The sequence below is a fragment of the Dreissena polymorpha genome, chromosome 2, assembly GCF_020536995.1.
Source record: "Dreissena polymorpha isolate Duluth1 chromosome 2, UMN_Dpol_1.0, whole genome shotgun sequence".
NCBI classification, from domain to species: Eukaryota; Metazoa; Mollusca; class Bivalvia; order Myida; family Dreissenidae; genus Dreissena; species Dreissena polymorpha.
Window position 1 is genome coordinate 68,719,762 of NC_068356.1, and position 14,172 is coordinate 68,733,933.

The following is a 14,172-nucleotide window of genomic DNA, read 5'->3' on the forward strand; positions in this document are numbered from 1 at the left end:
GTTTTTAAAGCAAAAGAGAAAAACAAAATCTTTCTGACTGCAAAATATAGGAAAAAGCAAAGTACGGAAAAATGTAAAACAGTAAATCGTTGACAAAGTTGACCAATAATGGGTTTTTATTTGTGGTGGTAAACAAAAGCAAACGGCTGCATTATCTTATTAATAAATTGTAAACAAAAAGACAAAATGGGAGTTTTAGTGTCAATTGTACTTAAAAGTTATAACAACTTTTGAAAAATCATTGATACATGTAAATAAACGTTCAGGAAACAGAAAACATTAAGAAAAAATATCAGTTAAATTGATATTAAATTTTTATCTCTTTATTTCTAAATTTTAAATGCCAGTATTTCCAGGTAAAACTATCGATTGGGAACTTAGGGACTAGATTTGGAATTCTTTTTGCAATTCGGAATATGACCAAATAACAGCTAAACAAATCAGCCAAATAAAGCTTTGTACTGATCAAGTAACCCATCAAGCAATCAAAATCAAATACATGTATATATTTTACTGTTTATAGTTATAATGTATAAAGATGGTTCTTAAATAGTTAATGATGGACAGCTTCATGCATGTTAAAAAAAAATTCATGACTATTTTCAACTGCGATAGGAAAAAAAAGGTTCTTTTATTTTAATCATTATACATTCAGCCTGGGTAATACATACTTGAGAAATAATAAAAACATGTATATTTGTTCAGTATAAAATATTAGATAAACTCATGATAATATAAATAATTGTCATCTGGGATGCAAGTAACTTAAATAAAATAAAAGTTAGCATGTGAAGATAACCAATTTTTAATTTCTTAAACAACAACACAAATCATATGCAAGGCATATTTTGCTTGGGAAAATAGGGATGGTGCAAGTGAAATATGGAGGACTACATGTATGTGACATGCAAAACAAAGTAGTTGGTGTATTAACTACATGTAGCTAGCAAAATCATAACAACCATGCAAAACAGGGATGTGTTCTACCAAATAAAATAAATACAGTGTTATTGTTCTAATCAAGAAAATGTTGAAAAATATTTAAACAAGCAAATTTGTTGAATTGATATCCCCCGCCATGATACTTCTGGACACGATATGGCTCTGGACACAAAAAAAAGCATTTTTTCAAAATACAAAGGACCATAACTCCGTTATTATTCGATGGTGTACAATTCCATTTGGCGTGCATCATCCTTTTATCCATACATGTATATATACTCATACCAAGTTTCAATGAAATCCGCCAAAGCACTTCCAAGATATGGCTCCGGACACAAAAGTGCCAGACGGACGGACAGAAAGACGGACGGATGGACAACGCCAAAACAATATCCCTCCGCCTATGGCGGGGGATAATAAAATATGATAGGTACATACAAAAAAGGTAATTTTGCTATCATTCATATATCTATCCAATAAGCAATGAATTTGACAAATATAATTATAAGACTTGACAAAGAAATATAAGCTAAACCGGATAATCATTAAATTGTATAGCTACATGTACTTATTATTACACAAAACAGGGCTAAGCCTACATTCAAATTTGAGGGAGAAGTTTTTCTACCTCGGCTGAAATAAAGGAGAAGTGAGGCAACTTAAAGTAGAAGTGGTTTCTGTTCAGTTTTTAATTAACTCTTTACTTATTTTATTAATACACCATGCCCATCATCATAATGATTAATAATAAATAACTCAAATTTTGGCAGTTAATTGTATGTTACTATTGTATTTACATGAGTTAAATTAACATAGTATCCGTCAATTTATGGCTCAAAGTTAATTAATCTCAAAAGGAGCAGAAGTCACTTCTCCTTTACATGTATGTCGAGTGAGATCCCCAATTATTTGACTACAGTTTACCAGGAATGTAATCGATTAAGTTTGGCAGAACACATGAAATTGTGAAAGCAAACTGCAGAAAATACACATGAACCACCGTAGATTTGTTTCCTTTTAAACCGATACAGTATTTAAACATGAAAGCATATTTATACCACAAAATCTCTCTTTTCAAGGAAAAAAAACAAAGATAAGCAATTTTAAGGGTAGTGATACAATTCAAAGACATACAAAAAAGGTCAATGGTTAAATTAAATGATTGCTTTGTTTAAAAGAAACTTTTTTCTTTGGCATTACATCCATAAAACTTAAGTGTAATCATTTCTCATTAGTTAGTAAAAGTGCTTACCAGGTAATTATCTGAAAAATCATTTGAAATTTGAAAACAATTACATGTCTCCATATACAGAAAGGAAGCAAATCTGCGGTTACACTCAACTCTTACCTAAACCATAGTCTCACCTGTGATCCGTGGGACTTCCAACAGACGATGGCCTATGCAGGGCTAGTCGGATTTTATCAAAGTCAGGCTCAGACACTCTGCTATGCTCACTAAGTCGGTCTATTGATGTGACCGACTCTTTAGTAGAGTCTTCTAATCCAGAAAAATCAAATTGAAATTGAAATGAATCAGATGAGTATTTCAGTCTGTTCCCGTCACCGCGTTGTTTAGTAAAATCATTACTACTTGCCAAAGCAAAATCAAAAGAATCAAAAGTGGCCAATGGAGCATTATACAAACTTATGTCATCGCCTAAAATGGTTGAGCACATACTTTTTGTACGATCTAATGAGATAGCCAAAGAATCTATCCAGTCTAGACTGTCAGCCGATTTCCAAGACAACCTTTTACGGCCTCTAGGTTGTTTATTTAATTTTTTTAAACTGGACTTCAACAAACTTTGTGAGCTAGAATGATTGTTAAACCTTGAAAATAAATGACCTTGACACTCACCATGGCCACCCACGTCACTACGGGAGACGGAATGTTCTGATACTTGATTTATTTGTTGCGAGCGTCTATCGGTTATACCCATACACAAGTCAGAATACTTGCCAGCTTTTTCTGGTGACGTTTCACTGTCTGTTTTATTCGCATTCCATACGTCATCGACAAGCTCAACCCTTGACTCAAAACTATCTGAGTACGGATCAACCCTATCACAGTTCTTACAGGACAATTCTACAACAATACCGCTATCGGATGCAGATACTTTTCCATCGGGAACATCCATATCCACATGTTTACTGAGCAATGCAGTTCTTGCATCTGCAAAATCATTTTCCCCCCATTCGGTTTCTATGGCTAGACACTCGTCTTTGTTGACAAAATCTTCAAATGTTTTGGTCTCAATATTCTTGTTTGCATCCCGTGTCAATTTTTCCAAGCTTGTCTGCTGACTTTTGTTGAGACAATTGTCAATGTTCGGGCATGGAATGTGGCTGTCCTCGGTGTAAATAGTGTCACTAAGGTCTTTCTGGATTTCTGGCACAACCAAGTGATTTTTAACCGAATCTGCATGCCCATTCTTTTCTCCCTTTTTCTCCTTGGGCCTCTTCTCCTTGCTTTGGGCCCCAGCCTCGTGACCAGCTTTGGAATAGCAGGTGCCCATGTCTACTCTACATCATAGCACTCCTCTGAAATTAAATCGTCATAGAGATGACAAGAATAACCCATTCTCACATTCATTCTGAACATGTCCCTGAGAGATTGATATCCTAATATGGAGTTAGATTGAAGCTTACGTTTCTTGAAAATAGTACTATATGTGAAAGCAATAGAGGCGGCAGTTAATAAACAACCAGGTTATAAGGATTTCACAAAAGATCAACAAACTTACTAAAATTAGCATTACTCATACTGCAGTATTTACAAGGAAATGAGAATTTCCAACTACAAACACTTTGTTGCTTGAAAGAATCCTTTTTTCTCCTGTTGTTTTTATTACCTCACTAGGGAGTACAAAAACACATTTTTGGACAGCTTGTAATTAAAAGAAATAGATAAAGAAACTTACTTTTAAAAAAATCATATCAAAGAAAAAAAATAATTCCTGTGATTAATTTGGAAATCTGTTCGTACAGGTCATTTCTACGGCTCTTTTACATGTTTAATAAACATAAACGGACACAACACACCTGCTCAGATACTACCCGCATTTCCAACCAAGAGACCAATACCTAATTACCTGCAGTGCTGCACAGCCGAAAATGCTAACCTACACTTATTGTCATTTATCAGTCTACGGGCTTGTAATCTATAATCAGGCACTACACTTATTTAACCTGATGAGCCCAGACCTTATTTCCGCAAAATATTGAAAGCAAAATGCAATAAACTTTTGTTATTTCGTTCAAGTGTACCATTCGGAGTGTAATAGCTGAGTGCTCTTCTCCATCAGTTTCATATATATCACATTTTTCAGAAAATGATTTAATCCATTGTCATCCTTCATTGTTATTCTCTCTTCCACACTTCAACTGTCCCATACTTTTGAAGAACAAGATTATGACCTAAAGCACTAAAAAATTTATTCAAAAGAGCTTCATATGCATGTCATTCTTGTTCTTTCACAGTTTTACTTGTTGTCCTCACATGCCACACAGGCTTAAATGACAATAAAATCGTGACTATACAATCAATAAAAAAACAAATATCTAATAAAATCGTGACTATACAATCAATAAAAAAACAAATATCTACTGTTTTATTATCTCATTTAAATCCTATTACTCCCAAAAGTAATAATTTCTATATTTTTTCCAGGTAAAACCAACTTTATATCCAATAAATCAGTTAATTAGTCCCATTTATTGTAGCAAAGCTTAAGTACAAAACTAGCTGTAAACTCATAATACCAATAATTTACTGACATAAGAACTTAATTGATACTGATCTAGATAAGAGTAAAAAGATACTTGATCTTGAGACATATCAAACATCAGATAAAAAATCACGAACTGATATAATTAACAAAAATGCAGAACAAATTGTAACATAAAGTTTACAAAAGAAAATGTCATGTCACTCGACAATTATTAAGCCTTTTCTTCTGACCTTATACATGCATGAATATCTGATTTTTTACAACAAATACATCATTATTAGATGGTCGCTTAGCGACCGTCTAAGATAGTTAGTCTAAAATTCAGGTCGATACGCCTTAGCTACTAGGAGCCCAATACCCGCTTACTATGCGTATCCGCGTGAGAAAACGTTCTATAATTTATGCAAGAGGTTTGAGTTCTCCAATTATATTCATTCACAAATGGAAACATGATATTAATATCGTGTTAAATGAAATAGTTTCAAACGGTGCTTTTATAGAAAAGAATCAATAAACAATGATCGTATTGTACGTGTCGCGGAGGAGATTGTTTATGAATAAAATAGTCCACTTTCTGCAGCGTCTTCATGACATAGTATTTTTGCTCAGTCCATTCATAATATGAGGCTATTAATAGATGCGCCTGTCGATAAACAAAGGAAAGTCCACGGGCGATAACAACGCAATAGGTTATGCTCTCACATACACCTCAATGACGTAGTACAGGTCGTAAATTGAGGCTATTAATAGATTCGGGAAAAAGTTCACGCTTATTTATATTTTCAATTTATAAAACGTTGAATGTAAGTTCAACAATAACTTCAGCGATACGATAGACAAAAACAAAAAAATGTTTCATAATCGCTAAACCAAAATATAACAAACAATTTATAATAATAATACGAATGACCTGTTTCGTAACCTCGTTCATGCTACTACAGCGGGTATTTCTGGAAAACGTTCTTTGGTTCTCAACAGATAGCGGCGATCTTTTGTATTTACGGGTGCTTGCAACGCAATATTAGAAGGTTAGTAGAAGGTTTAGCTTGTTTATATTCACAGTTCTTAATACATAGACTGGTGGTGACTGCAAATTTTCTTTATATTAAGTTCTCATCACCATTTTCATCATACTTTCTTATAATGCTTTCAGAACGTCCAAAAAGCATGTTGTTTTTATTTTGTCTAAGTTATTTCTATGAAATAATAAGGATGATAAAAAGTGCACACAAAACTCGACCTGTGCGCTATGACACACACTGTATAAAGTTGAATGGCGTGTGTTCATTTCAAACTTGCGATTGATTTTGAAAAATGAATTGCGTGTTAAATTATGCAATAGCGAACATCTTCAGTGCCTTCAGCGCTTTGATTAATAAAAAGAAACGTAATACCTTTCTTATTTTCATTCTTGTAATTCCAATAAACACACCATGCAATGGGGGATAATATCAGTATGTTTTTTTTCGAGAACACTATCAATCTGTTCTCAAAAATTCAAAAAACAAAAGATTTGTTTTCAACTGCACACATTCTTAAACACAAATGCAAGAATGCAATTACATTGTAAGCTCCATGAAGGACAAAAATGCTTTCATCTTCAAGACCAGAAGAAACTATATATGTTAACAAATGGCTTTTGTTTACAAAATGTGCTAAAATATGCAAGTGAATACATCTCAGTTTCATTTCCATCCATGCAAGAAACAATAAAACAGCTGTACAGAAGTTATAGCCCAAATCAATACTCCTATGTACCCATTATGGGGCAGCCTATTCCAACAATAGGCCACTTGTTTACTCTGACAGATTGAATCAACACAAATTGAACATCACCTGAGTTAATATCCAACCAGAGAATTTTATTTGATTAATACTGGATAATAAAAGACCAATATCCCTTGATAGAAAATGCTTAGAACTTTTCGTATGGAAAGTTTCCAAAATTTATAAATACTGAACTGAACATGCTCAACAAAGATTTAGATCTAGATAAAATGTATTGATACCAAGTTTCTGGCTTAACATAATTTTTCTATCAAAACCTTAAAGTCAATTAAGGAAGTTTCACAGGTTTGAAAAAGAGTGGCTCTCCATCTTTATTTTATATGTTGAACATTTTATCATAAAAAGCAATTTTGGGCGAGTTTTGCTGAAGCGGAAGTTTAACCTACATCATTTTGTGACATGAAGGCATTTCAAAATGTGTATTTAAGTTGCTGTGATATTATTCTGATCTGGACATTTTCAGTTAATGTTTTGTGTACAATAAACCAACTGCGTTACCATAATCTGGGTAAAATCTTAACCCATGTTTACAACAAGATGCGTTTGTGAAACACAATGTCCCCCTATATGATGTTTGACCTTGAAGGATGACCTTGACCTTGACCCTTCACCACTCAAAATGTGCAGCTCCATGAGATACACATGCATTTCAAATATAAAATTGCTAGCTTCAATATTGCAGAAGTGACATTACATGAGCAATTTTGACCCATATATTTGACCTTGAAGGATGACCTCCACCTTGACCCTTCACCACCCAAAACGGCAGCTCCATGAGATACACATGCTTGCCAAATATCAAGTTGCTACCTTAAATATTGCAAAAGTATTCATAAAATTTGCGATTTGGGCCACATATATTTGACCTCTGACCTTGAAGGATGACCTTGACCTTTCACCACTCAAAATGTGCAGCTCCATGAGATACACATGCTTGCCCAATATCAAGTTGCTATCTTCAAGATTGCAAAAGTATTCATAAAATAAGTGATTCGGGCCACATATATTTGACCTCTGACCTTGAAGGATGACCTTGACCTTGACCTTACACCACTCAAAATGTGCATCTCCATGAGATACACATGCATGCCAAATATCAAGTTGCTATCTTCAATATTGCAAAAGTATTTATAAAATGAGCGATTTTGGCCACATATATTTGACCTCTGACCTTGAAGGATGACCTTGACCTTTCACCACTCAAAATGTGCAGCTCCATGAGATACACATGCATGCCAAATATCAAGTTGCTATATTCAATATAGCAAAAGTTATTGCAAAATGTTAAAGTTGGCGCAAACCAACCAACAGACAAACCAACAGACAGGGCAAAAACAATATGTCCCCCACTACTATAGTGGGGGACATAAAAAATCTTAGATTTAAGCTAGAGTTATAGAAGCCAGACCTTACCAAAAACACACATCGCGGTACACCTCCCTCTTTCCTCTGACAAATAAAACCCCAACCCCATCACACTGAAGAAGCAGACTAGTATAAGCCTGTCAATATTATCATTTGACCTTCATTTTGAGAAAACTGTGCAGTTGCAAAGGCTAATCAGCGACCACACTTTCCACTATCAGTTTTTGTGTTTAAAAGAAGTATCTTCTAACTGAATTTCAAGTTTAGGCAGAAAGTGTCTTCCCTAATTAGCTTAATCTGTGACAACACTTTAAACACATGCATTAAGCCACATTTTCCCAGAACAAGGCTTATTTAGAATTTGGTTATGAATATATGAGGTTATTAGAAAGGCACAATATTTCATTTAAAGGGGCCTTTTCACAGATTTTGGCATTTTTTAATTCATTCATTAAATGCTTTATATTGATAAATGTAAACATTGAATCGTAAAGGCTTCAGTAAAAAATCAAGAATAAAATTAAAAAAAGGAAAAGAACATTGCCCGGAGCAGGTTTCGAACCAGTGACCCCTGGAGTCCTGCCAGAGTCCTGAAGTAAAAACGCTTTAGCCTACTGAGCTATTCCGCCGAGTACACATACATGTACTTGGCGACAAGTTGGCGTATTTTATACCTTATATAAGCAATCTTCGTAGTTTCACAAAATTTAACGACAAAAACAGAACTATCCAAATTATTCAATCGTTTCGCGTTGCAACGCTTTATAATTTTTAGGTTTTAAAATCGTCAAAAGATGCATATAATGGCTATATTAGACCATGGTAAATGTTCAGTATTACTGTTTCCTCACAAATATCATAACTAAAACGAAAATTTGCGAATCTGAAACAACTTTTTTCAATTTTGTCAATTTACCAAAGCGTGAAAAGATCCCTTTAAGAAGCCAGCCTAAAACCCCTTCCAAGCCATCTGAAAAAATGTCCACAGTATTGATTAATAAATGATATACATGATATTGACAAACTCAAAAATGCTTCCAGTTTGCTTTGTACCAGAACAGACACAGGTGCCAATCAATAAAAGAGTTCTTGGACATTAAATACACATTACAATCATGGACATTGACATTTATTTGAATGGAAATCAGATGCCTAGATGTTACTTGAAATTTCAACAGAGAACAGCAATTATAACCTTATACCCATAAATATACTGAAATAGATTTTTGTGAAATTGATGCAAACAAACATAACTAAAAAGAGGATGACAAAATTAGCAACAGACAAAATTGTGGTTATAATTTCGTTTTTCCAGAAGATATTATTGAAACATATACATGTAAGAATAATGATGCAGTCAGTGCTGTCATAGTGCTTGCAATTTCTTATTGTAATAATGTTTCTTGACATTTAATACTGTTAAAATAAATCATTTTGCATTCAGTAAAAACAACAAAGACAAAAATGATAAACATGCAAATGTTTCACAGTGCTTTATATACCACGTCAAACTTTAAACACCATTCATAATTTTTAACATATTGCACAGTTTCTGGTCACAACACTATACAATCATAGGAAACAGCTCAATCATTTTCAGCAAAGTACGAATGTCAGCCCAATTTACATTTGCCTTCATTCTTATGTTAACCCTTTCAGTGCGGGAACCGAATTTTGAAGGCCTTTGCAAACAGTTTGGATCCTGATGAGACGCCACAGAACGTGGCGTCTCATCAGGATCCAAACTGTTTGCTATTCTGATAGTATTCTTTGAAAAAAATCAAAGAAAATGCTAATTTTAGAAATTCAGCAGACGACATTTTAGCAGAAGACAAATTACCCAGCATGCAAAGGGTTAAATCAATTCCTTCCTTGTAGGGCACTGCTGTTGAACTTATTGCTATCATACAACAAACATTTTACAAGTGCAATTAAAAGCAAATGAATTCCTGCCAAGACCACACCTTACATTCTACAAAACATTATAAGGAAATGAATTCTGAGTATTCAATGGGCTCACTTAATGACACAATATACAGACTCCCAATTGTTTTTTACTGCTGAGATAACTTCAATTCAAGTTGTCCTTATTTCTCTCAATAGAAATTAGAAAATGCTCTATTAAAGGGACCGTCAACCACAAATGACAAAAAAACAAAGTTCTAATATACTGTATTCTTTTACAAATATTATTATTAGTTTATATTGATCAAAATATAACGACTGGTATATGACATTACTTGAAAAAGTTCATATTTTAAGTATGTTCGGTAATAAAATTTTGCAATGTGAAATCATAAGTACATAAGCGAAAATAGGGGACATAACGATATACACAATATAAATAACGCAAGTAGATTGATCATTTTATATATAAATTATATACAATTCACTACTCATGCACAATTTGTATTCCTCCAGGGTTTACCACGTGATGATGATGATCAATCTACTTGCGTTATTTATAGTTAACTGGTAGTTACCTGGTACACATACCCAGTAAAATTTATTACCAAATATACTAAAAATATGAAAACATAACTTTTTTCAAGTAATGTAATATAAAAGTAGTGATATTTTAATCAATATAAACTAATTATTGTAAAAAAATACCGTATTTAAGACGTTTCTTTTTACGTCATTCGTGGTTGACAGTCCCTTTAAACTATGGGAGTATCTTCCTTAATGAATATGTAGATTAAAATGAAGTTCTTCATGCATGTTAAAATGCCAATAGCATTTACATTTTTATGTATTATTATATTATAATTTTGTTTTGCTGCGTATCAAACAAATTCTTTCACTAATTTTCATTCAATCTTTGCTAAGCAATGTTTAATATATTTAAAACTTTAATTACATGTATATTACAATAATAAAATTAAGAATTATAACACGGACTGTGTTTGACAATTTAATCGGATTTTGTTTTACAATAAACAAGGTGAATACTGTAACATTACAGAGAACATTAAGAAATACAAAATAAAAATAAGTTTAAAGTTTATAATTATTATTTAATTCACCCATAGATTTTGAGATAAATAAAAAAAATATATTTTTCAAATTGATTATCCTTCATTATGATTCATTATGATTAAGTAAACAAGAGCATCGCATAACGAGTGCCAACGCTCGGCTGCAGGTGCTTTTTTTAATAAATGAAAGCTTGTCAGATTATTTTTTTTTTAAAGGTCACAGTGACCTTGACCTTTGACCTAGTGACCTAGTGGCGTGTAGAACTCATCAAGGTGCATCTACATATGAAGTTTCAAGTTGTTGGTGGAAGCACTTTGATTTTAGAGCAAAATGTCAAAGTTTTAGCACGACGCCAGCAGACGGCTGACGGCGGACGACGAGCTGCCTATGACAATACCTCAGGTTTTCTCCGAAAACAGCCGAGCTAAAAACTGACATATGGTGCAAACAATTCTTAAATTGCATACTTCATATTTACCAAAGAAAACATTTTGTGGAAGTATCAATGTGACCTTCTGAACTTCAATTACATCTACATGTACATGTATATACGATTCTAAGACAGTTATCTTTTTTTCAAGAAGCCATAATTTACCACACTCTTAAATTTCTAAGTCTCGTACATACAAAAGCATATAAAAGCATGCAGCTTTCATACTATTACACAAAAGTGCAACATACCTATGAAATCTTCTATAATGAACCATCACAATTTCAACAGAACATCGCCATCAGTCTGCAAGAAGATAACACAAAATGTTCATTTTTTGATACAACAATAATTATTTTCTTCAAATGGAATATAAGATTTTTAAAGAAATTAATTTATCCAAAGTTTAACTTGGATAGCTCATTACCAATGTATTTTATAAATATTATTATAAGTTTTTTACATTCTTTCCTCAATTTCTAAAGGATAGAACATGTTAATAAACACATACACATATAAATTATTGAACTTTCCAGCGCAAAGCCACTAAAAGACACCCTCGAGTCAGTGTAAGACCAAAAACTCACATTTATCTCAAATTCCATGTCACAACTTTGCTATAAAACATCACCTTTGGCATAAAAACATCACAAGGATCAACAGAGATCAACATCAATATTTGTAGCACAGGCTGAGGTTTTCCAGGAAAACTCATGACAATGTGTTCCACATCTGTCATTCAGAGAAGTGAGTCATTTCCCAGGTACATGTCAGATAACAACATAACTACCGGTACTACTTCATCACCCTGCTCCAACGCAATGGGGCACAAGGGCTTACCAGCCATAGCTGGGTGTAGCAGAATTTTCTCAAACAAAAGAAAAGATTGCCTAACCAGGCAGACTAACCTTAACCCATTTATGCCTAGTGTCTAGAAAAAAGGCCTTGGCAAACAGCATAGACCCAGATGAGACACTGCATGATGAGGCGTCTCATCAGGGTCTGCGCTGTTTGCTTACAGGAATTTCTGTAAGAAATATTCTAAATATAGAAAAAAATATACTAGACATCCGTAATTTTGGAAATAAATTGATCCAATTTAGAAGGATGGGAGAGTCCATTATGCATAAATGGGTTAAGGTTGTATGCTGTTGCTGCTCAACAGTGTCTTAGGGTTTTAAATCATAAAGCCTTTAAAACTTGAATCTTTGTAAAAAAGGTCTTTAATTTTATTTGATTTTCTAAGGGACTAAATGCATGTCACTAAAGCTTTCATTGAACAGAATCAAATTTCATAAAAGACAATAATCTAAAAAAATGCAAACAATGTACTTTTGGGAAAGTTTTTAATTTGAGCAAGATAAAAACTGGCAAGCACTAGGAACAAAATAAATGTTACATTTTGAAAAATAGTTATAAATCAATGTTTGATAAAAATAAATGACAAGAAACCGTCGGAGACGGGTGATGCTCCCAAAAGTTTTTTTTTGTCACAATATTGCACTATATATTCAGATAAAAGGAAACGTCTAGTAGTTGGGGGGACAAGAATTGCACTATATGTACAGTTTATAGAAAATTTCAAAGGGCTATAACTCTGTGAAAAATCATCCGACCATAACCGGCTGATAATATGCACATCTCCTGTTGGTAGTGAAGCTTCCCAAAAAGTTTCATTGAATTCCGGTCATTAGTTGCTGAGAAATAGCCCGGACAAGAATTGTGCACGGACGGACGGACACACGCACGGACAGACGAAGCGGCGACTATATGCTCCCCCCCAAAAAAAATTTGGGGGAGCATAAAAATGAATGCATCATTTTAAAGCAGAAGTAGTTTTTAAGGCATTTGTGTGTTGTTGCAAAAAATGTGCTTAAACATCCTCCTTTGAGCAGCTGGCCTTATCAGCCTTATCTCTAAGTAGAGTGCATCACCAGTACTTTCTCTTTGAAAGATCAGAGATAAGCAAAACGAGAGCATATCTTGTAAACCCATCAGAAACTGAAACCAGGAGTAATCAGTTCACCACACCAGTTAACAAAATGTACAACCCTTAGAGCTAAAGGGCGCACTCATGTTAAAGCTAAAATATCAATAGAATCTGTGGTTACATAGTCAGCTACATCAAGGATTTCAATTGAAGCAGATTCCCACTTTTTGAATGATGCAAGCATTTTTACAATTTTCTTGCTTTGGATTTCTGCATATTATTTGCTATGGAATATTTTGATGCAAATAAAAAAAGAATCAGAAGGAAAATAATCATTTACTTTAGTATTTGGACCATAAATACCTTCGACATCTCAACATTTTCAGCAAAAGGTCATTTGACTCTTTGTTTTAACCCTTTGCATGCTGGGAAATTTGTCGTCTGCTAAAATGTTGTCTGCTGAATTTCTAAAATTAGCATTTTCTTCGATTTTTTTCAAAGAATACTATCAGAATAGCATACAGTTTGGATCCTGATGAGACGCCACGTTCTGTGGCGTCTCATCTGGATCCAAACTGTTTGCAAAGGCCTTCAAAATTCGGTTCCAGCGCTTAAAGGGTTAACACTCTTTTGAAGTCCCTGTTCATATATCTCAGCATTGTTTTCCTTCTTTACAAAGTACCAGAAAACGGCACTTTGCCAATTATGAAAAAACCTTAAAATTTCCCAATTGCTGTAAAAAGCATAAGTAAATATAATATTGGCACTTGCCAACATTTAGTTATCATTTTTAAAGAATTTGGGAGCAAAAAAATCAAATACACCAATTTCTCAATATGAGGACTTCAAAACCTATTGCCCCAATTTCAGGGTTTTTCGCGCAAACTCTTCCCAATGGGCTGGCACTGGTACTTTTCCCATGATGAGGCATAAAAACAACATGCTGTATCTAGTTTTGTTTTGGAATAAAACTGTTGAAGAAGTTTTGATAATTTTACATCACTGAA

The 14,172-nt window shown here is 33.6% G+C and overlaps 1 protein-coding gene across 3 annotated transcripts in view; it reads right to left on the minus strand.

Moving 5' to 3' along the window:
* LOC127867475 (uncharacterized) overlaps nt 1-14,172 on the minus strand; it is a 33,564-nt gene that overhangs the window by 14,996 nt on the left and 4,396 nt on the right. The window contains exons 2-4 of one of the 3 annotated variants that reach the window (XM_052408635.1): nt 11,487-11,541; nt 2,801-3,483; nt 2,308-2,437 (exon numbers count right to left, since the gene is read on the minus strand). In XM_052408635.1, the coding sequence (XP_052264595.1) occupies nt 2,308-2,437; nt 2,801-3,458 (788 nt within the window). In that variant the 5' untranslated portion in view covers nt 3,459-3,483; nt 11,487-11,541. Of the gene's footprint in view, nt 1-2,307; nt 2,441-2,800; nt 3,484-11,486; nt 11,542-14,172 lie in introns of all 3 variants that reach the window. The other 2 variants (XM_052408633.1, XM_052408634.1) reach the window with 2 other exon arrangements.